The sequence below is a fragment of the Ixodes scapularis genome, unplaced genomic scaffold, assembly GCF_016920785.2.
Source record: "Ixodes scapularis isolate PalLabHiFi unplaced genomic scaffold, ASM1692078v2 PGA_scaffold4__175_contigs__length_147842914, whole genome shotgun sequence".
NCBI lineage: Eukaryota > Metazoa > Arthropoda > Arachnida > Ixodida > Ixodidae > Ixodes > Ixodes scapularis.
The window spans coordinates 85,675,040-85,699,913 of record NW_024609879.1 but is presented as its reverse complement, the minus strand read 5'-3'; the positions used below and the strand labels follow the sequence as shown (position 1 = coordinate 85,699,913).

The 24,874-nt window shown below is 45.0% G+C and overlaps 1 protein-coding gene across 1 annotated transcript in view; it reads left to right on the top strand.

Annotated features, from left to right (window-relative positions):
- The first annotated feature begins 756 nt into the window (after positions 1–756).
- Positions 757–24,874, top strand: part of LOC120844504 (kelch-like protein 42) — a 34,746-nt gene continuing 10,628 nt past the window's right edge. The window contains exon 1 of the mRNA XM_040216308.1: positions 757–910. Within this exon, the coding sequence (XP_040072242.1) occupies positions 757–910 (154 nt within the window). The remainder of the gene's footprint in view (positions 911–24,874) is intronic.

Below are 24,874 nucleotides of genomic sequence, written 5' to 3'. Positions count from 1 at the left end.
TGGCGACTTCCAGAATTACGTCGGCGGCTGCTTTGGCGGCCTCGTGAGTGCGACGTCGTCGGCATCCTCAAGACTACGATTTTTAATACGGGACGACATTGCACTCGCTTTCGCAACGATAACAGGCAACTTGATGTTTGCGACGCGCGAACATTCTTCGGCGAAGGTACGATGTGCGAAGGTCAGTACACGAGACCTCTCTTGCCGAGGCGACGCAAACGGACACGACCGGTCAACCGCTCGCGTCGCATTCTCATCTTTAAACAAATCTAGAATGCTACTCTGAACCAAAAAGCTTGTTTGGTTGTTGTTTTTTTTTTTTGTTTTTTGTTTTTTCAAAAGGTACAGCATTTCGTGCGTGAAATAAAATTCCTGTCTGTATCATCTGGTGGCGTCGCAAGCCGAGCTGCTTGGGCTTTTGCGTCGCGACGTAGAAACGCTATATCTAAAACTCTCTTGCGTCGCGCGCGCTAATACAAGCGCTAAATTTAGCGCTAGCGTGCGCTAAAATTGCGTACCTTATTCTAAAACTCCCTAATCACCGTTTTAAGTGTCTGTCCAATACAAATCACCGAAATACACTGACGTTGTAAAAAAAAAAATTGTAAACGCCAAAAAACCTTTGCCGATTTTTTTAATATAAACATCGCAAAATCTATGGCCTAATTATAACTTTCCTTTTTACGTGACAATGTTCCCTCCCAAAACAAGGACCCGCGCGAACCGGCCACAAAGGCTTGCCTTCGGAAGTTCGGCATGCGGCGCTACTCGGTGCAGAAGAAGCTCAACTGGACTCAGTCGCCGTGGAGACAGTGCGCCTTCAACGACAAATTTACCATGGACGGAGACGAACCAATCATCGCCCTTCTCGGAGGACTGCAGAGTGGACTGCCCCAAATGGTGGCCACGGGTGAGCTTTGATTGGTTATCTTCGGAGCCTCGGTTTCCTCCAAAGAAGGGCATCCCAAATGCCTTTGCTATAGTGAAAAGCATCTCACTTCGCGAAGGACCAATCATCCTGGGGCCGACAGCGTTTGCGTTCTTAAAATGGCTAATGCGCCGCAGTTTTTTTTTTTTTTTTTTTTTTTTGAATGGGGAGAGAGGGCTGCCGCCATCCTTCGTCTTAGAAACCCGTCAAGGCAGCGGAGGCAGCCGTCTCTGCTGTCTTAGCGATTCCGGTATCTCGATGCGTTGACGAGAGCCCTGTCCCTCGGCGCCGCGCTAAAAGGGAAACATCATCCGGAATAATCAAAGTCTGTTCATTCGAATTTTGACGTCATCAAAGTGAGATCGAGCGAAGACGCATATTGAACGCGAGTGCTGCGTCACCATTCGACTGGGCCTTGTGCCCAATGAACGCGTCGGATTGGACGTTCGGCATCCAGCTCGGGTTCAATGGCCAAGTTGGCGTCATTCGACTGTGGTGATCTTCCACGGAGGAAGGGGAGGAGGTTCGCAGGTCTGGATCATTCTAGGTGGTATTGAAAAGTGAGTCAGCGCTGACAGCGCAATGCGCAGGCGTTGTCCCGGAGGCGCGGTTTCCACACCGCTAAGGGAGTATATTTGGCGCTGTATGCGCGTTTATTTAAACATGTAAACGCTTTCTCGTGCAGATGTATAGATGTCTGCCTCACGACATTTTTCTACCTTTCTTATTGATAGCCAATGCTTCCGACAATTCCCTAGCTGTTTAATCGGACCCCGCCCTTCCTGTGACTATAAGCTATGTGAAGATGGGCTGACACTTACACACCACTCGATGCGTAGGTAAATGCCCCCGTGACGTTGACCGATGCTCGTTGTCACGACGACCGCAATCTCTGGGAGGAACTCGAATCAAACAGCTATACCCGGTTCACCCCTAAGCTGGCATTGCGGTGGAAGTTTAGCGCTCGTCGGCGAACAATCGACCGCCTCCCTTTCGTGCTCAGACACCGCTCTCTGCCCCTGGGCACGGGGCGGGAGCGTGACCACGCGGTTGAAGGCAGGAGTACGACCGATCCAACGAGCACTTCGCTTCCACCGCACTGTCAGCTTAGGGGCGAACCATCAGACTAGGGAAGCGTCGGAAGCGTGCGATATCAATGAGGAATGGGTAGCAAAATGCGTTAGTCAGAAGTATTTATGTACAAACATGCGCATAAGAAAGAAATATAGCAATCTATGGACACGTGCCGCTTTCGTCGAGGTGTACGGTTGTATTGCTTCCTCTGATTTTATTGTATTAATAAACGTTATGTTTTTTGTTGTTTTTTTTTTTTTTTTTTTTTTGTTAAGTCCAAACGCAGCCAACACGACTAGATGGAAACAATCAAGCAAAACCTAGAGTGCATCGTGATGGAGCCCGTCGTCCATGCGCATTTGCTACTCTGGCTAAAACGATCACGCAAAGTAAATGACCCATAATCCTGCCTTTTTGTGTGTGTGTGTGTGTCTGTGTTTTTGTTGTTTTTTTTTGGCTTTGTTTTGAGCGTGACTGGTTAGACGTCGATAATGAACGCAGAATGACAACGATCGCCGAGACGATGCATTTTTGCAACTGCTTGATTTACTCCACCAGGTCGCTGAGTTGACTGCGTTCGGTTTAAAACAAAGTGTAGGTAATTGTTGTTGTTGTTGTTGTTGTTGTTGTTGTTTTGTTTTTTTTAAGTCCGCCATTTTCAGATTTATTATTCCTTCGCGAATTTTTCCAAGAAGCACAAATGGCTTTCGTCCGATTTCCGCGAGGGCAGCTGGAAACGGTGCGTACGTTCTATGTTTGGCGTCAGGTATTTCGTGCCACAGTGTCGGTGCTAGCGCTGCTTTCGCGGTGCTCCGACTCTCAAAGCTAGAGTAGCACGAGTGCACGCGAACGATACGCCAGACAAAGCCACGGGCGCTTACAGCAATTGCGAGAAGCTGCGATCTCCTTGATATTAGAGAGTTTTAGTAGGTCGTTCCGATACCCCCGATAGCCCCGATAACGATACTATGCATGCGCAAGGGAGGCGGTGGCGGAGTATCGGGTATCGTTATCGGAGTCATGGGAACGATCTACTAAAACTCTCTACTAATGAGTTTTAGAATAGGGGGCCCCAACGTTTGGGTTCCCCTAAGAAATCGGGAGACCCAAACGCAACAAGGTTGATGTTGACGGCTTGTAGAATAGCAGTTTCGCAAACGCAGCTCTATGCGCTTACGTTTCCCGCTTAGAGCACCAATGCGGCTAACCAGCGTAATAATCAAAAAAGAAAAATCTTTAAAAAAATACTTAAGACATGTGCGTTTAGCAAGAACTTTTTGTTTACAAATATTAGTAAAGGGAAATACCAATCAAGCCGGCTAAAACAAGACACAATCTAATATTCACTATAAATGTTGTGGGCTATATTCAGCGGAAACAATCCAATCTGTAGCACTCCAATTTGGCGCTCGTTCTCGGATTTTGCTTGGCATTCCTGTGCGCTTTAACCTCCTATCGCCGAAGATTTAGGCCTTCAGCTATGCCGAAATTAAGACGAACACGAGCGAGCAAACTCTGCGAGCAGCGGCTCTATATAGTTCTGAGCTGGAGCGACCTTGAAGCCTTAAATACTTCTTTTCAAGCTGCAGGCATCGTGACACGAACGAAATCCACTCGGAGATACGGAGTAGCAATACGTTGCCATGTCAACGGTTATCGCGTCTCTTTAGGCTTAGGAACTGCCAGAGTCAGGGACGATCTTTAAAATGGGGCGAGCCCACCGCTCATTCTTTGTGACTTGAGCGATATAATGCGAAGTAAAGCCGGTTGCACCATTCGTTGGCAATGAAACTGGCTAATACTGCAGCGACCATGACGAAGTTTGCTGCGAAGCGAGCGGACAGGGCGCCGCCATGTTTGCCGACGCAGCCCGGCCCCGAGCAAATAGGGGCCCCACGCTATTTCTCGAATTTCGCGTTAGGGGCGAGCGCCAACCCAAAACACCAAACGGAGTTTGGGTTCTGCGCGTGCGCAGTGGTGAGCCCCTATTTCCTTGGGCCTTCTATTCTAAAACTCTCTATTGTAACGCGAACTTGACGCGGAGTGTGGACGATTGGAAGCAAGGCGCCATGGCCGCCGCGATGTGTCAGCTCGTGCGGGAAAGCCCGTACGATTTCGAGCTGGCCGCCCAAACTTATCTTCACGCGCACGCTGCACGCACTTGCACACGTGGGAAACCAGTCGGGGCGCCGTGCTTGCAATAGGGAGTATTCATTGGCGGCCATATCTGTGCGCGCTGCCGCTGAGCGCGTGCTGACGGCGAGCTTCCGCAGTCCTTCTGGAGCGTGCATCTAGCACCATCAAGGTCGCCGGTCTTAGCAGGCTATTAATGTGAGCTCTTTCTGAGCAGAGCATCGGAACGACGCCATAAACTCACTCCTTGAAGAGGCAAGACCAGCTACGTACGAGGACTGGACCCGCCCCAGGCTCGAGCACCCGCAGCGCAAACACATTCTCGATTCCCTGATTAGTTTCGTTCGCTCATCGGAGATCGCCTGTTACATTTAGCCTCCTCCCCCTACCCTTCCCATAATCCCCTTCCCCCGTCACGATTGGATGACTTTATCAAGAAATCGTGATGTATGCCATTCCTTTAATAAATACGTTTTCTCACTCACTCATGCGCTCTAAACATCGCCCTCAAATATGGCGTCCAGTGAATACCTCCTATTGTCTATAGAACCGCGCTCTTCCAAGCCTGCCTTCCTGCACGGAGCTCGTGAGATAAAGAGGGCATTTAATACCTTCGCTAAACCTTCCTGACAATCACTTTTTTTTTACAAATATTTACGTATTTTATGTTATCTGACCCTTTACTTTAGTTTTGGAATAGCTCAAACAAAAAACACGTCCACTTTATAAAAAAAAAAGTGCCAATAATATTTTTGAGTTGTTTTTTATGTTAATATTTTTGTTTTCCTTTCACTAAGAAACCAATCCAAGAACTTGAGATATCTACTTCTCTTACTTTTTATTTCTCACTATCTCTCTCTTTCCTTCCTTTTTTCTCTCTTCCTCTTTTTCTCAGGCAGGTGGCAATTATGTTCTACATCGAGGGTGTAAAGCGCACTTGACTTCTTTTTTTTTTTCGACCGTCAATAGATTTCCCGCCTGAGAAAATTTCTAATTACGGTTGCCAGGCTACAGGATCAAACCTCTGCAAGCAAGCGTGCAACGCCAAGTGTTTTATATCTGTGTCACTTTTGCAGACTGTTTTTTTTTTTTTTTTTAGCAGTCGAAGGCAGTTTAAATTCCTTGCTATTCAACATCGTTATCTTAATAACTTGATTCGAATCTCATCCCCAATATCTTCGCAGTCATAGTCTAAAGTTATAGGCCGTGAAATGAATCACTTAATTCCTACTTATTATACCAGTTTTACTTATTCGTAGGCTAATCTCTTAGCCGATTGATCGATTGGACGTCGTGGTTTTTATATAGATTTGTCTCTGTGCAACCTAAAATCGAAATTTTATTCAGCGGCGGAGCTTCCTCTTTAATTAATATTAAAGTGCATTCTCTCTCCTCTTTAATTAAAATGCATTCTCGTATTGGCGTTGCGTTTTTTTAATCATGTATTTATTTAATTTATTGTACATTTAAAGGCTCAGCAGGGGATTACGTAATGGTGGAAGGATGGGGAGAGAGAGAGAGAACATTAAAAGGGAATAAGAACTAAGCACTCACTGCCCACTACTAGATATAATTGATCATAAATTGGCGAGTGACGGTGCTGAAAATAAGTGTAGACCCCCCTCCCCCCGTCCCCCCCCCCCCCCCCCCCCAAAAAAAAAAAAAACGCTGTCGGCGTTGCGTCACTGGCATGACATGTCGTTGGAGGCCCAGTGGGGCTCCGTAGATTGCAGGGATTGGCTCTCGTAAGCGAACTGCGGGGGAAGTAGACACTCCGGAATTTCTTAAGAGTGTAGCGGCGGGATTAGGTCGGCACGCAGCAATGTTCGTATCGCGAGCAACACATCACAAATAACAAAAAGGTGCGCTAAAACAATATCGCGAACAATTAAAGCGCGGCGATATCAAAACACAGCGATCGTGGCACGATACCTTAAAGGCGCACTCAAGTGAGTCCTTAGGTCGTCTATTTATGGTGACAACTCTATCTACGGACTCTACGCATAAAAGGAAAACGAAATTACAATTATGGGCGGCCGGTTTCCCTCTTAAAACTCTGATTAAAAAAAAGCGCTACACAACACTCCTTCTGTCCCTTGGAGCAGACACCAGGGGGCGCCGTCGGACAGTGCTTTCAAACAATAATTCCTGTTTTACGTCTCATGTACACCACGACGTTTTGAAGTTTTTCTCAAAATAGAATGCGTTGCGCGTTATGTTCTGTGGCGCATTGCGCGCTTCGAAAAAGCAATATTAGTAACGTTCGGAATCTCCTCGTAATTAACTATTTTCATTGATCATATTTAATGGAGGTGGTGGGTACCTGCGGATGGGCCCCACCATTTCCTAGAGAAAATAGTGTCCGTGTATTTCTGTTGCTGCGAGTTTACTAGCACGTCTTGCCATCTGAAACTGGTCACTTTTATTGACCGAAGACCAACAAACAATATGCCATAAAAAAATCTCATCTACAGTAAGCATTCGAGTGCCCTTTAGAACTCTCGGCTACTGGTGATGAAGAAGTAGAAATGTGTCGCTAAAATGAACGCGGGGAATGCCGGCATCGACCTATTGCATTCCTTCTTTTCTTTTTTTCTTTCAGGTCTGACAATGGTGAGAATGTACCCGCAGAAGGCTCCCTTCTTCAAGCGATTCGGCATCCTTCCCCGGCCCCTGTTTCATCTCAGCGCCATCGTCTTCAAGCGCACCGTCTTCGTAGTTGGTGAGCGGCCCGCGTGTTTCTCTTGGACATTTCAACGCGAGAGAAAAATTCCGCCGTGCGGGGATCTATGTGTACATAGGAAGCGAGCGAGTCTGCTCAGAGAATGTCCGCTGTATGTATCACATTCCTTTCAAACGATCGGTATACGCGTACGATGCTCTTCCAAACCTGTCTGACCAACAGGATTTGCAACGAAAAGTGCACAATGTTTTGAGTGTGCATCAAAGCTACGGGCTTCAAAATGTATCCAGGTTTCAGCGGCTTCCTTGCACCTATAAGAATGCTCCTGAATGTATCCTTTTCTTGCTTTCTTCTATTTTTACGTTATCTTATTTTTTCCTACTTCGGCCCAGAGAACAGAGAACCACATGAAGTGGGACCTACGCTCAAGGAGCCTGGACAATAGCAATACGACTTTCTTTCTAAAAATTCATCATTTATTTTGTACGCTAACTATTTTATGGGGAAAACAAATTTTATCCCACCATTCATTAACTCATGAAATGTTTCATAACTAGGCCATAGGCTTTCAGGTTATAACCCAAAAATACCGATAAACATTTCGTTGATGTCCAAAATACAAAATTTTTTAAAACAAAAAACACTGATTTTTATAAACTTTTGCAGCCATCTTTTAGGCTTGAATCTTTAGTTTTCATGATGGTCTCTCGCATATAATCACCATTTATAGCGTCGGTTCGAATCAAATAACCAGAAAACACCGATAAAAAAATAAACGCCGAAAACCATGATCCGATTTACTATTAAACAGTGTTGTGACAAATAAACGTATTTAAGATTAGATACAAAATACCCATTTAAAAATGTATTTAGAGTAGTGTTTAGGTTAATTTTACTATGAACAATCTTAAGTCACAGTACACAAAGTTCGAAAAAGAAATAAATTGCACTTGAAGATTAGTAGTTTGCAAGCTGGTAATATCAGAATAAAAAAGTCCAAAGGGGGTGCTCTACTTCTGATGACTTCGCTGAAAATCACATTCTGTTGTGATCTTTGTGACTTTCGAAAATCGACTTAACTGCTGCCAATCGAAGTTTACCTTAAAATCATTTGGGACATGCAACATAATGGGAGCCGAAAGATTTTAGGAACAGGGGGGACTCACGTACTGTTGGCATGGCAACTGGCGTGCTTTAGTTTGGCTGCAGCCTCGGCTCATGACGCATTCAGCAATAAGTTCGTAATATGCCTTGACGAGATTCGGCTTGACTTGACAGATAGTCCGGCATAGCATACCCCTGACAACCGAACTAGAAGTTGATCAGGCAGCCAGACTTGATGATGAGTACGCGAGTGAACGACAAACGTACACGCTCTGGAGAAACATCGGCTAGAGGACAGCAGCCTCTGTCGTTGATCAACAACAAAGAGCGAGTATTTTGCCACCCCTGCCAAGGGCGAGGAGGAGCACCTGTACCTTAAAACTGTAGAAAAAGAGTAGAAAAATCAAGAGGAAAATATACAAGTAACACAAGAGAATGACCACGAAACCGCTTTTAATCCTTCGCTCCACCTGGCCGAAGACTGGGTTGGAGAATTCTGAGAATTAACCAATGTCAGCATTCGGAAGGAGATAAAAGAAACGCTTTCGAACTAGCTTGGGAGCCAAAGTTAGGCCACAACAGGCACACAAGGGGCTTCAGGTGACTGCAGCTCAATAGTTCCAGCAGGACCTAGCTTCCTTGGCCGAGGGAGGGTTCGCGCTCACTCGAAAACGTGCTCCCGCATTTTCATACCAGAAGCTTCTGAACCGGCGGTTTTCGAAAATGGTCCATCGTGACCGTGCCGAGCGTTGGCGTCATAATCTTTCGCTGAAGGAACCACTCTAGCTTCAGACAAAAGGTGTGGAATCCGGGTGACATTCCACTTTTAAGAAAAAAGGGTGTCGAAAGGTGTATTCTTACACCCTTTGTCCCATATAATAAACCCCAGAATTTCAATTCGACGTACAGTGCCCTACAGTCGAACAGAGGGCCCGAAACTTTACGAGGGGCTTGATAGCCGTGTGGTACATTTTAAATAGCTAAAGTACGCATCAAAAACCATATAAAGAAAACACTGAGTTTTTACAGTAGGGCCAAGAAAACCCGGATTATTTTTTTCGTGTTCAGTAAAAGGTACATTAGCTATTTTCATAAGTTGTACCACACGGCTATCAAGCCTCTCGTATAATTTGGGGCCGTCTGTTCGACTGTAGGGCGCTGTACGTCGAATTGAAGTTTTGGGGTGTATTATATGTAGGGTGTGTACTTTCCGGTGTTTATTTGTGAGAAAAATCGGCGGATGTTTTTCGGTGTTTATTTATTTTCAAAAAACCGGTGTATTTCGGTGAAACGTCTCGCGACGAGGCTAAAATCGGTGAATATCGGTGAAAAAAAGCGATTGATCACAGACAGAGAGTTCCAGCTTTATTCACCTAGTTCATGCACTTCTTCTCTAGGAAGCAACTATTTCTCACACACAGTTATTATAGTAGATGCAAGCATACTTTCATGCTTGCATCTACACGCAAAGAACGTGCTGCCGTCATGGGAGCACGTTCCTTGCGGTTCGCAACCCGCAATTATGAAAACGCACGCTCCTGTGCGACACGGACGTTGGCAGTGTCTTCCAGGAACCACAGCAACCTCTGAATATATGGCTTGCACCGACATCACTTGGCCAGACACAATAAGGAAAAGGCACGTGAGAGCCTACCCTCCACTGTGTTAATTTTTTTCACAAAAGGGGGCCATGGGAGACACAATAAGGGAAAGGTGCATGAGAGCTTAGCTTCCACTGCGTTCACTAGACGCTTTTGACCCCCAGAAAGGAGGGCGGACTGACGCCACCTGCAAGCCATGTATAAACACGGGAAGAATGCAGGATCCACGAGGTAACACGTTTGACGAACCTCTATGGGGAAAGAGTTGCGCTAGGTCGGAAACTAGCAACGACCGGTGTTTTTCGGTTTTAAACAGGGCAAAAATATCCAACCACCGGTGTTTTTCGGTTTTAGCCGATTTTATATTTTCGTAACCGACGGATGTTTATCGGTGTTTTTCGGTTAAAACCGGAAAATACACACCCTAATTATATGGGACAAAGGGTGTAAGGATACACCTTTTGACACCCTTTTTTCTTGAGAGTGTACCAGCCCTTTGCAAGCTCCAAGTGCAACCTGAAATTCAAAAACAATTTGAAGAAGAAAAAAATAAAAAAGAGCGGACAAGAAGACACAAGAAGGCGGTCGTACTTGGGCAATCTATTTGGTCTTTTGTTGGCATTCGGAGACTGCGTTTTTCTTGTGCTTTCTGTCCTGTGTTTGGTCGCGTGCCGCCAAGTCTGAAATCGGCTCAGTTCGCCCCCAAGTCTGACGATCCCTACACTCTTTTTCACCTCAACTTGTGCACCGGCGAATTCTCCTCCAAGAGAATTGTATCAGTGCGCCAACCAACCAAAGTGCCGGGTGTCTTCACCCGGCACCCCCACTGGGAGGAGTCAGAGTGCATGTTGACAGTTGATTCAGCCAGCGGGTTGCCAGCAGGTTTGTGGCGTGCGTATTCGTAGCGGTCGCTCGCGGAGGAGCGGACGTCTCTCAACGATATCCACAAAGACAATACGCCGAATAATATAACAAAACGATAAAGTGGTAAAAGAAAATCGAACATGCAGAAGAACGCAATCGAATCGAGCACGTCGAGCATTCGATTCCCCGAATACAAGAAGATGACGTCACCGAGTTAACCGGACGCGTTCGTAAATTCAGCACTTCTATGACGTGGCGCAAAAGAAGTAGAGAAATAGACATTCAGGCTGCAAGTCTCGCGTCGTTTAAGTGGACAGTTTGACGGTACAATTATTTTATTTGAGAAAAGATGTTAGCCAAGTCGGGAGTGCTGCATTTATTTTTAACAAAGCAATTCCGTTTGTGAACGACTGGCTCTTCCGTGAACAAACGAACGCAGTCACTACGGAATCAGTCACCTCCGTAGCGACTGCGTGCGATTCGTATTTTAAAAAGAATCACACCAATAAATGTGGACATGTGGAAAATTATATCTCAAAACCTGCTACATTATAAACCCTATTTAAGATGACTAGATTATCACGATTACGACGCTCGCAAAGAACTTTTTCTTTATAAACATTCTTTGTGTCTATTTGTTTCAAAAATGGCGGAGGAACGCTTCGTGGCGGTGCGACGGTGACTGGCCAATGTGCGGCCTGTAAAGGTGGAGCCTCCGGTGCACAAGTTGAGGTGAAAAAGAGTATAGTCACGTAGATTGTTCCTACGACAAATCATTTTCGAAGGTTAAAAAATGTATTTGAGATACTGAGTTGAAAATAGTGAGAAAGTGGATCAAGATAGAGTATCAAATACTCTAGACAAAATGTATTTGCAAGATACCGAAATAATACCAAAGGGTTTTTGAAATGCCGTCTCTTGGGTAGAGCTAGTATTCAAGACAGGCACAAGTCTGAAATCAACACCGTAAAAGTTACGCGCCCAAGGACAGACATATTTATGAGAGTAGGTGCTGCTCCCATAAATATGTCTGTCCGTGCGTGCGTGCACCCAGACATCTTGGAAAGCGGCCCTGACACGGGGTCAACACTCTTCATTCACACCAGACCTACAGGGTGTGCGCATGTTACCAACACCGCGAGTCTCTTTGAACTTTGCATACCACGTTTTGATGATTCTCACATCAGTCAGATCTTGTCCTGACACATTGTGAACTGCCATTGACAAGTAACCGGCGATTTGATTTTGTGGTGCCATTAAGCACACTGCGTTGTTTTCTACGTTGATACCATGTTGAATCGGACAATCCCAACTCCACCCGTAAAGAAAATAAACAACAACAAAACAATGCTTGTAATGATGAAGGGTGTCCTCTTTTTTAGTCTTACAGAATTGTTTTGAAAAAGCCATGAAAGGTACTAAAACGCAATCTGTGCAGGTAAATTATACGGAAAGGGGCACATAATATATGTGATTAATTGCCACGAGAAGTCGGATAATTGGGTAAAATTTTTAATTCACTTTTTTATTACTAAAAATAGTCATTTAATTTCAATAAGAAACTTGCTGACTTTCATCGAAAATCACAAGTAAGTAAAGCTTAGAAAGATTTGGAGCGAGTAGAAAGCGGGACGTGTTGCAGTAAATTAGGTCACCACTCGTGCAATTGCTGCAAGGCTGGCGTTGCGAAAACGTGGATAAGAAGAAAAGGAAAAACACGCCAGGCGAGCGTTTGCATCGCCAGCCTTGCACCCGTTGCACCAGTGATAACTTTAGCGCAACGCCACGCTGCCCAAGAGCTCGGAGTCCTTCTGAAATTCTAATTTAGTTGTTTTCGATGACGCTCAGCTAGCTTCTAATGGGAACCATTTATTTATCTTCCCTAATTAAAAAGTTAATTATCTAAAATAGTTATTTAGGCGACTGCCGTGACGATTGGCCTTTTATATTATGTCCAACTGACCGTATAGCTCACCTACACAGATCGGATTAGTCTAGCTTTCCCAGCTTTTTGTTATGATTAATGTTTTGTATATATGATCATTCTTTCCTGGTCGTGGGGTGTGACGATGTTGTTATGCCCTACCAAAAAGAGTAAACAATTACATGCACAGGGAACTGCGTTACCTGTAACGTACCACCTGCAAGTTAAATCTCCAGGACGTTAAAAGCGGTCGACGATAGTTGCTTTTAAATGAAACTCGAATCAAGTTGTTGAATAGAATTACTTGAATTCTATGCTTTTAAGTTACTGAATAGTTGTGCACGGCATTCGTTTTCGTGGATATTTACGAATGTACGCGATAATGCCTTACGGGCGCTAAAACTTCCAGTGTCATTGCCGTTGCCTCTATTCGACACAAAAAAAAAAAAGTCACTTCGTCATATTACGCCTGTTCCACAGTGCGTTCAGTGCAAATGAAGTTGTTTGGGCTGTTTGAGCTGTTTAAGTCGTTTGAAAGTAATCAGATCATTTGATTTCATTAGTGTTCTTCTGAGGAATCAGATCATTTGATTTCATTAGTGGTCTTCGAGGGGCATTCAGAATTTACCGAGGCAAAATTATTTATGATGTACTCTCACTGCGGCAACCCCAATTGTACAAGAATTCGTGTTTATTTTTCAGATGTGAAATACCTGCTTTTCGGAATATCCGTAAACATTAAAGTCGCCCTTGAGAAAACCGTAGAACAGAGCTGTGCTTCTATGGGGAAATTATTAGATGAAAATAGCACAGTCCAATACTTCGACGGCCATGAAAGTTAACTCAGTGTACGTAAGCTAAATAGCTTTATTGTTGTTGCTTTTGTAGTTTACGCATACTAGTTTACATAAGCGCATGCTATATACAGGGTGTCACAAAAGAAAACTTGCACGCTCTTTTTTACCGCGAAAATAAACGAGGCATCGCCGAACGCTCATTCTCCGCCCAAAGGTAGAGCTAGAGGTCACAACCAGATGCCAAAGTTTCAGCCCGATCCGATAACTTAATCAAAAGTTATAAGTAATTTTCTGAAAAGTTCAATGGGAAAATGGAGCCCGTTTTTGCCCGTTTTCGGTTTCTGGTGCCATAGAGTCCCATGTGTTTGAAAAGTCCGTCGGCCGCCATTTTCCCATTGAAATTTTCAGAAAATCACTTATAACTTTTGATTAAGTTATCGGATCGGGCTGAAACTTTGGCATCTGGTTGTGACCTCTAGCTCTACCTTTGGGCGGAGAATGAGCGTTCGGCAATGCCTAGTTTATTTTTGCGGTAAAAAAGATTGTGTAAATTTTCTTTTGTGACACCCTGTAGATGAGAGCTTTCTTGAACCTGGTACAGTAAGTGGACTTTAAAAATAAATTAGAAGGCACCTGGCAGGGCAAATATAAAAATTCGTCACTCGGGGTTGTCGGCGTTAATTGCGTCAAGCATTTGTCTTCCTTGTTATCGTCTATTCGGCGCATTTCAAGATACCAACAAATTGAGCAAACTCGAGCCCAATTTATTATTTTGTATGTTTTTTTTTTTTAGCATTTACAACAACGTTTTTGGTTCCAAACGAGAAAGAGAAAGAAATAAAAAGAGGAAACACGGGGGATATAAAATCACCGTGATTTCTCTGACTGTTCGGAGCAGTAAAACTTCTAAGATGGGTAACGTTCGAAAAACAAGGGATAATGCGGTGCAAACAAATAGAAACATCGCATGAAGTAAAACAAAATAAAAATTTCTAACACTAATTTTTGTCTTTAATAGACCGATTTCACCAGCTAGTTTGAGTACGCCACCGCTGCCGATATGCATCGTGGGAGCTGTAGTCTTTCTGCACGCGCGACAACCCTGGTGAAGGTTTGCGCGAGCAGACCACGAGGCAGCGTGAGCTGTCGCGTGAACTGGCATCTACCTTCTATGAACTACAGTTAGGGCGGCGTCACGCATGCGTGGAACGCTTAGTGAGATCGGTCTCTCATCAAATCCTTACGTTTCATTGTATATTTCGTCTCATCTTAGCATGAACTAACTGCGAAGGCTGTTCAAGCGCAAGCAGCTAGCCTTGACTGCCTCAGCTGGTGCACTTCCTGCACGAGCGCTCGTGCAACCGCCGAGGCTTCATCCCTAGCAACTAGCTCACGCTTTTAGCATGCGCGGCAACAAATAGTCCATGCCAAGGTGAAACGAAGTATAGACACGTATTATTTAAAAAAAAAATGCACGTGGCAAGTAATATTGGCGGGCACCGCCATTTTTATTCGCCATATGCATTGAAAAATTATTATACTTTTTTTCTTTTTTTTTTTTTGCGACGTTTTACCGATTATTTGGCCCGCAGTATATAGAGTGCAGAAAACCTTTCCGCCATTTTCCTCCCGAAACAAAAGGCCAGAAATTTGCATACGTCATCACCCCGCAGTACTGAGAGACCCCAAGGCCAGGCGCAAAAAAGTAACTGAAGCCACCAAAAAAACGTATACTCTTAGAGTATATTCGGCACTTTGCATGCTTTTTTTTTTCGCGGAAGGTCGTAACGATATGAAAATGAGACTTCCGAATCTTTAAATTCACTGTCAGCAACTTCGGGAAATAGCAGTTTGGCTCCCTCCCGTGCAGTTTTAGCATTTTCGGAGGACAAAAAGACGTTTCTCAAATTTCAGACGAAGCTCAAGACAACCGGCAGCCATGATTTTAAGGACCAAGATGGCCGAAGTAGTCGTTACACATAAGCCTAGCTAATTTAGAGGTTCTAGACATAGCCGACTTCATAACCGTCCATCAAGCTGGCGCAGGGAAAGAGCAAAAACAGAAAGAATGCCTCGCGATCGGTCGAGGGCAGGCACTCTCGACTTCTCCGGCCCGTAATCTTGCGGGCTGGAGAAGCTTACGTAACAGTACACCTCGGGCAGGAGCGAGAGTGACTGGAAAGGGCAGAGGGACAGAACTGAGGATAAAAGAGCCCAGGTTTATTATCCTATTAGGGGGTATGCTCGCTCGGATCCTGTCAAAAGCAAGACGGCACTCCCATATGCTGTTGAACGGCGTTCTTTTCGACGCAACTCTGTAAGCTGAGAAGGAATGTTCCTTTTAAAAAAGGTTAAGCTCGCGAGGATAGTTGGGTAAGGTATCCGTGGTTAGGGAGAAGAAATGAAGGCGTGTCTTGCGAGGCCTGGTCGATACAGCAGGCAAGTGAGTTCCGTTGGAAACTCGAGAGAACTTTCTTTGAAAGAACAAACGTGGGGTTGGGTTTCAAGAGCGTTAACCTCGTTGTTTCTGCTGGACATTTTGCCTGGCAATCAGCATGATGAGAATTTGACGGGTTTTTGCTCTTGATGTTCGAGCTACCCGAGCAAAACTTACTTTGGAACATCCAGGCTTTTCTCTTGTCGGTATTCTCTCTATCATCTCCTCGTTCGGAATAGCTATTGAGCAAACGGCTAATGAAGATCATGCCAAAACCAACTCTAAACGTTTCCCGCGTTCTTCGGTACGTTAACGTCCCAAGTTGTAAATCTTGCAAGTCGAGCAGCAAGCCCAGAAATTCAGTATTTTTACCATGTTGCAACTCAACCCGAGACTGGGGTATGAAGTAGAAACTTATTTTTAACACCTATTTTAACGCTTTTAAGGCGACATCTTTGAGGAGTTCGTGTCGCAGAAAAGCCGGCAGTCAGGAAAAATTCTGATCCGTCGATAGTTTCATGACGTCAGAACTACACACCTTTTTCTCGCCAAGATGTCTGCCGAGGCGCTCGCGTGTGCGCGCTGCTCCCAGCCGATTCGTGGCCGGTCGCCATATTTGCCTTGTGCGTCTTGCAAAATGCGCTTTCATTGCAAGTGCATAAACGTTCAAGTTGATTAATACAATTTTTTCATGGAACCCGGGAACAGCAAGTACAAATGCAATCAGTGTATGAAGCGACATGATCCATCAACAGCGGAGCTTATCAGCGAGGCCGGCATCGCTATCACGCCCCCCGAGAATTCTGCGGCTTTTTTGGATTCAGCAGACGCAGTCAACGGTAATTCTTCTGCAAGTATTATCCAGTTGATTGAGTCAATGGCGAGTCGACTGGAAGAGCTTACAAGCGAAGTGCGGGAGCTTCGAGTGGAAAACATTTCGCTTCGTGACGCGGTGGGTGACATGCGGGATTGTGTCTGTGAGAGTGTAAAATTCCCAGCACTGCCCGATGGCAGCGACTGCCCAGCTCCATCCACGGGTAGCTTCGCATCAGCTGTTATCGCAAACACAAGTGCATCGCGTGCTGGCGTAGCGCTACCGATGTTCCGTGCTCGACAACAGTCTCCTGGTCGTCATCAACGTACGGTCGTGCACCGCTCATCCGACCCGGAGAGGCAGACGCAGAGGCCTCCAACCACAGTTGGCACAGCTAAGCAATCCGTGCTGAAGACCGCCCCGAGACCATCGGCAGTGACAGGTCTTTTTGTCTCCCGTCTGGCTGCGAGCACCGAAGCATCGGATGTGCAAGGACTTCTGGCAGGGCTTGTTGGGGACAAGACTGTCATGTGCACCAAACTGAAAACCAGGTATCCGACGTACAGCTCTTTCCATGTCTCTTTGAACAAGGACTTGTTTGAACTCTTGAACAAGCCTGAGGTGTGGCCTATTCGTTGCGTCTTCCGTCCATCTTATGGCAAGTTGTCGCCTTCACGGCACTTTGAAGATTCTAATATTGTCCAACCTACCCCCAACGATGGAGCGGAAAATTAACTTGTACTATCAAAATACGAGAGGTCTCAGTATCAAAAGTGAGGAATTTTTCGGTAATGCCCTTTCCTGTGACCATGACATTATTTGTCTGACGGAAACGTAGCTAAATGAATCTTGCACTAGCAGCTCTTATTTTCCAATTCAATTCTCAGCGTTTAGAACAGACAGAAACTACACTGAACGTGCTAAATATGGTGGTGGTGTTCTAATAGCGTGCAAGTCTGATTTTTATCCGATTAGGCGTACAGACCTTGAGACGTATAGGGAATGTGTCTGGGTGGAAATACCGGCATCGGATGGCTTAAACTACCTTGTTGGCTGTTATTATTTTCCGCCGAATTCCGACGTTTGTGTTTTCGTAGACCATTTTGCAGACCTAGACAACCGAATTCATTTTTCAAAGTACAAAGTACACGTTTACGGTGATTTTGACCTTCCAAAGGTCGACTGGTTAACCGGCTTTGCCCAAAGTGACTGCGCTATAGTACGAGATAAAGTACAGTGCCTGACCAATTTTATCTGTTTTAACGGGTTGCATCAGCACGATACGATAAGAAACTGTGCTGGAAATGTTTTAGATTTGATCATATCGAATGTACCCGTCTTCGACGTGAAAGAGACACGCGAGATGCTTGTCCCCAGTCGATTATTTTCACCCTCCGTTTACACTAAGTTTCTTTTTATCATTTCAAATACTACGTGAGCAGTCACTACCCAAGTTTATCTATACGCGTGGCGATTATCTCGGCCTATACAATCGTCTTCGTGGCTATGATTGGTCTTGCCTCTTTCACCTTACGGACGTTAATTCCTGTGTCGAATTGGTAACATCAACTGTCCAGCGGGCGATACAAGAATTCATACCTAAACAGTGTCCAAGGAAGTCAAAATTTCCTAAGTGGTTTTCATCTGTCCTGAAATATTATATGTGTAAAAAGTAGCATTACCACAAACTCTATAAAAGGTCAAATTGTGAATATTGGTATCAGAGGTTTTCAGTCTGCAGAGCAATAGTTAAGAAGCTTTATTCTCGAGATGAAGCTCGTTATCACAGTGGTTTAGAAAACAATTTTAAAAAAGAACCAAGTTGCTTTTGGAATTATGCTCGGGTCCAAAGTAAGGATAATGTCAGCACTTCTGTGTTAAAAATTGACGATAACATTTTATGCAAGCCACAAGAAGTAAGCTAAGCATTTGCTAATCACTTTAGTTCTTGCTTTTCGGAACGTGACAGTGTGCCTAATGATTTTGAATTTGAGGGTTTTGCTGACTCCTTAGCGTACCACAGTGCAACCGAGGATGAGGGGATGTGCTCGATACGGAAGCTCAAACCAAAACTTTCAACTGGCTGTGATGACATTCCTAATTTTATTATCAAAGGGTGTGCTGAAATATTTATACCTATCCTGACACATATATGTATTCTGTCCTTACAGTATGGGGTTTATCCTTCTCGGTGGAAAGTTTCAGTCGTAATACCAGTCTTCAAGTCAGGAAATCCTTGTAATGTCAATAATTTCCGCCCTGTCTCTCTTTTTTGTGGCTTCCCAAAGGTTTTTGAGATGGTGATGTATGAACGCTTGTACTCGTATTTTATACAAACAATTTCACCTTTGCAACACGGATTCCTCAGGGGCAGATCAGTGGAGACGAACTTAGCTACTTTCCTTGGTCATAGTGGTCTTGCAGCATGCAACCGTGGTCAGGTGGACACAGTCTACTTTGACATGACCAAGGACTTTGATAAGGTTGACCACCAGATACTGTTGTTGAAACTAAAAGAATACGGACTATGCACATTGTATTGCGCATGGTTTGAAAGTTACCTTTCAAATCGCCAAAATTACGTTAGATTTTTAAATTGTGTGTCGGAGACATTTGGATCTTTATCTGGCGTACCGCAAGGTTCTAACCTTAGACCACTCTTGTTTTTGATATTTGTTAACGATCTACCATCTTCTATCAGAAACTCGAAAGTGCTAATGTTCGCCGATGACTTTAAACTTTTCCGTGTTATTGACAATGTAAATGACTGTATTTAGATACAAAATGACATCCGCTCCGTTGAACATTGGTGCTTAAAAAATAAGCTTCAACTGAATCCAAAAACGACAGTAGTAATGTCCCTTACCAGGAAGAAGGGGAGCATAGTCTTCGAATACACTATCTTGAAGAGCGAGTGCTGTGGGTTGTCTATGTACAGGATCTTGGTGTCTTTGTGGACTCGAGATTAGATTTTCGCCTCCACGTGTCTCGCATTGTTGGCCAAGGACTTCGCCAACTGAGTGTAATTTCGCGGATGACGAAAAAATTTCGTCGCTTTGAGTGTCTTTTATGTCTGTATTGTGCATTGGTTAGATCACGCCTCGAGTTTGCGTATGTGGTTCGGAACCCTGTAACGATGTTACATAGTAATCTAATTGAAAACGTTCAGCGTAAGTTTATAAGAATCTTATACGACCGATATATCGGCTACCGCCGTTTCTACAATTACCATTCCCTGCTCACTGACCTCGGTCTAGTGCCTCTGCACGATAGACGAATTGCAAGAGACATGCATTTCCTGCGTCAAATTGTGCATGGTTCTCTTGATTGTGCCCAGCTACTGATGTCGCTGAGGTTCCGGGTACCGTCAGGGAGGACATCAAAATGCAGAGACACGTTTTATCCTGATGTGCGGGCCACTTGCCCAATGACACGTCTGCAAGAGACTCACGATGCCTTTTTTGGTGAAACAGACATTTTCGCCTGATTGTGTTTTTATCTTATACTTTTATGTACCTGTGTGCAGGACAGTGCTCTGCTGCTCAGGCCACTTGGCTGTTTGCAGGCACGCAAATAAACCCCATCTACCTATCTACCTCGCGCGGTAATTTCAAACAACCGACCACGGTCACGTGACGTCACGCGTGGAATTAAAGCGATTAAACATGACATGGGATGTGAGTGAAAAGCCTTCCGCATGCCTCGAACGACTTCACTTTGTCAAGTAAATCGTTTGCTTGAACGTAAGAATGTGAAGAATTTGTGGGCGAAGGCGGTATCCGAATTCACGACCTTTTGATCTCGAGCCAGACACGCTACCACTACGCCACCCACACACCCCGGCAGGGCTTGTGCAGGTGTGTCTGTTTCTATGTTTGGTTTTCGCGTTCCACTTTCAAAGGCAAAGCTTAAGCGTTCTCCTGCATTTTTTTTCCTGTTTTGCTTGCGTGAGTTTAACCAGTATTCAGTTCACATGTTGTAGCCATTCGGAAACAAGCTGTACTGCTTCCCCATTACAACATCTGTCGTCGCGTTTTCTGTGACTAAATCAACTTGTTGGATTAAAATCAAAGAGTCAATAACTTTGCAAAAAAAATTTATCGTAACTTATAATTTGGGTTACTATGCTAAGATGTGTCTAGTTATGTATTGAATCGATTTTGGGAGCAAATCAATGACTTTCGAAATTCCGCACTTAACCTTCATATTCTGTCTCAGCTTGCCCGGTAATTACACTAAAAAAAGTCGAGCGGATGATGAGAAATTGACGGGTTTTCGCTCTTGATTAAAAATATTGTCTAATTTTGAAATCGTAACGAGTCGGTTAAATTAACGCGTTTCAGCACCTTACGCGAGCCTGTTTTCCATTCGAAGCTATGGAATTCATGCACAATGCCTGACGTCACGGTGCCCCTTTGTTGGATTAAGAGGCAACAACGCACACACAGAAAACATGACGAACGCAGTGACGTAGTGCTTCAGACCCTGTTTGTTCGGCTACGTTCCAACGTAGCCAAACTTCGCTACGTTCCAACGTATGCTGAAACGGAATATAGAGGTGCTGCTCTAGTAGTGGAGAACATAGGAAACGCCGGTCATATCCTATGATTTTCACGCTCCTTGCTTCCTGAATCGCCTTTCGGTGTTCTGATTGGCTGACGCCGCAATCTCATTGACTGCGGAGCGAATATAATATAATATTCTCGCGACTCCCCAAGTCTCGCACGTTCCGCGATATCGCTAGTTTCCACCACTGTGCTGTGTTTTCAAGATTCTTACAATCACCACGTGACTTTCAACATAGGTATTGTATCCTCTCGCGCCTATCTGAAGGCTGCTCTCAATTAACAAAGAGCTCCTAGTGACTTAGTCCTAGCCCAACTGTTTATACAGCATGTACAATTGCGCTTTCAAGGCACTGCAGACGAGCCTCAAAAATCGATTTCTCAATAAATCACGCAGCAATTTTCTGCAGAGGTGCAAGCAGGTGGTGGAAGTTTACGGTGAAAAAAATCAAGGAATAAAATTTCCTCGTTCAGAAGTTCAAAAGGAAAAAAAAAAACAGAAGGATGCACACGTAGTGAGAGGGGCGGCCGACAGATGGCGCACGCCGCTTCGAGGGAGCGTTGGCCGAATCGGGTTCTTTTTGCGGTATCGTCTGCTATCGTAACTCCAATCGGCCGGCGCTCCCTTGACGCGGCATAGGTCATCTGTCGGCAGCACTTTTCACTAGGCGTGCGTCGTGTGCGAAGTGACGGCGCAAATTTCCGAAAACAAGTTGTTTTTGTTTTTTTCGAACGTGGCAAGTTGTTTTGTTTGTTCGTTTGTTTTTGTTTTCTTTAACCTTCTACCACAAGCTTGCACCTCTGTATTAAATCTCAGCGCGACACGTTGAAAAACCGATTTTTGTGGGCCGGCTGAACTGTCTTGAAAGTTTGTTCACACACAACAGAGAAAAAGGCCGTAGTCCTGGGATTTCTACGTTATAAACAGAAGGCCAACGCGGTGCGCAGATTGTACACGAAGACAGCATCACCGTTTGGCTAGGGTTCGTGTTCTCACTGACTGTACACAAAGACAGCGTCTCAAAAGTGAAACTTTGTCGTCTCTCATTGTTTCCCTGGGATTCTTTTACTTTTGATCGCTTCACGTATTTTTAGTCAGCCTCAGAGGTTTCAACAAAACGGTAAAGCTACACTAGCTCGCCTGTGCCATAGCTGTGTTGAATACGGTTTAAGAAATCTCAGGCGATATCGTTTTGCTCTGTTGCGGACAAGTTTAGCGTTTTCTGTTAACAGACCGAAGCTCGCAGCGCGTGGAGCGAAAGCTCGCGCTGCAAATCTCAGAGATCTCAGGTCCATACCCCACCCTGAACGGATGGGCATCGTACCGGCGTGCGGTCGATTACCACCACCGCGTGGTGCACGTTAAAGTCCCCAGGCTATCTGTTGTACTGCACTGACTAAATCTCTCATCCACAGCCAAGACACCAGAGGTCTACCTTCCGGCTGTCTAAACATACACACAACACAAATATGGCTAATTGCCAACAGTAATTTCAAAGCGTAACTTGAAGTAAATTAGTGATATTGATTTATGAATAACTAAATACGAGCACTGCCTAAATATTACACTCGTGGGAAACCGGTATCTGAATAGGTTTGCTCTTTATGTTTATACAGCCTTGATGGAAATGCGCCTCAACGGGTAATCGGTCTCTTAGCTGTAGATGAGAAATTTATCCAGTGCAGTACTGCACTAGCTAAATTTCTCACCGCTAACCTGGGGTTTTTAACGTGCATCACGCATTAGTGATCACACGAACGCGTGCCGGTACGAAACTCATCCAGATCGAAACGGGCGGGGGCGATGGGGATCGAACCCAGGAGCTTCCCAGTGCAAGCTTTCGCTCCACGCTCCGAGCTGAGACGTGTTAGCCCACTCGGCCACTCGGCCACTTCCTCCCCTTGGAAACCGGGATCTTCTTTAAAACCGATATTTAAACAAATGAAAGAGGCTTACGATTCTCTGTAATGCCTCGTACGGAGGGGAGGGTATGCCCCTCCTCCCCTCCCATTTAGCGGGATAATTTTTTCGCTAAATTTATTGGAGAACTTTTTCAGTTAAACATTTTTTGCTCCTTAATTTAGAGCGGAAATTTTCCCGCTAAATTTGGCAGGAAAATTTCCCCGCTAAATTTAGCGGAAAAATTGCCCGCTAAATTTAGTGGGGAAATATTCCAGCTGAATTAAAACGTCGTGTGACGTCACGAGGGTGACGTCTCACGTGACCCTCATGACGTCATAATGCAACGCGCGGTTACGCCGACGGCGAGCCCCTCAAACCGGAAACGGGCGCCTAAGAGCTGGGCTCTAAAATGCTATCACCGGCTTCTCAGTGGACATTCAGCGGGTTGGCTCTTTGTCAAGCAACCTTGTGCCCTGATTTCAAAGAGGTTTCTTGGCCGTACTGCCACTTCTTTTGTCCAGTATTTCTGCTGCGTTTTCAGCCGTCCCAACGGACGATTGCTGATTTTTATGTGATATTTTAGCGGCCGTAGCTTTTTAGTGGTCGTCGGGGATCGCGCACGAAGATTACTGACTCCCTACTCGTTCAAGCACGTCGTCATGCCGAAGGTAGGATTCACTGGCGGCCGTAGTTTAGTTCGTTCCTGTTCAGCACGAGCGCACGATTCGCTCCCACAAAGCTTTAGCAACGTGCACCGCACACCACCAATATTATAGTTATTTTCAAAAGACAATTGGGGGCTCGTGCTGAGCCTGCGTTCATCGTAGAGAAGTCGCTTTTCGGCCGGCAACCTTATGAACGCACATTAATACTTGCTACATCTATATTTGCTATATTTGATATCTGCAAAGCAAAGAAGTAAAACAGCCGTGGCATCTTATCTGATTGATCGGAACTGCTGAACCGACTAGGCCAGTCGTACATTTTCCGGTATTGCAGTATGAATTTTGCTCCACGCGATGGCCATGCAGTTCATCACAAGGGTTGTCATCATGCTCGAGCCGGTATAGTTTCGGTTTCACCGTAAACCCCCGAGACAAAATTTAGATGTAGGCCATCTACAAAACTACACGTACGAGGCATCGATAAAAAAAAAAAAGGAAAACACGACACCTAGTAATTCAGGGACACTTCCTTCACTAAAAACCGTCGCAACCCTAAAATCGAGAAAATGTACCGGAGTCCCTCTTTCGAAGTTTAGAGGGATACTAAATGGAAACTTGAAATATGCCGAGAGCGTCAAGTAATACTTCGAATGGTATCAGCTAAACCTGTAATTGACAATGGCACGGTTGTGTTTTAAGCGGGTGACTATATTGTTCGTTCTAAACGACGGAATTTCAGCGAGTGCTTCAAAATCAGCAATCGAAGAGGCCGATGCATCTTGGGAGATACGGTGCGGCCTTGAAAACGCCATGCCCTGACGGGCCAAGCGTACCGTACTTACAAGCTTTGCCACTTGGATGCGTCAACGAGTTACAATCTCACTTAGTGGAAGTACCCGAGGGCTGTAGCATATCCCGGAGCCGGCGGAGCGCCGGAGCTGGCGGTGCTGCCTCGAGTGTGTGATGGCCGACCAACGCGACGAAAGCGGTGAGTGTGAGGACGACGAAGACGCCGCTACATCACCAGTGGCCATGATGGCCGAGAAGCGATTCGAGATAGAGTTGTATTTGTATGAGCCTTGTCTTCGTCGTCCGCAAGAGGTACCAGAGCTTATTCACGGAACGATCTTACGACGAAACCTAAGAAGAAATTCGTACTCACAAAAGTATCGCAAGTTTTTTCGTAAGATACCATAAAATCCTGCGACCTCGTCTACGACGTAGAGTTCCAGAGGTTTACGCACTTTTTATCATCATATTCACATCGCCAGCAACATGGCTCGCTTACGTCATCGCGACGAAGAACGTGCATTTCAATGTGCTCTCTGCAAGCGTCCCGACTTCAAGCAGCGAGAGAAAAGAAAAAAAAAAAGTACTTGAAA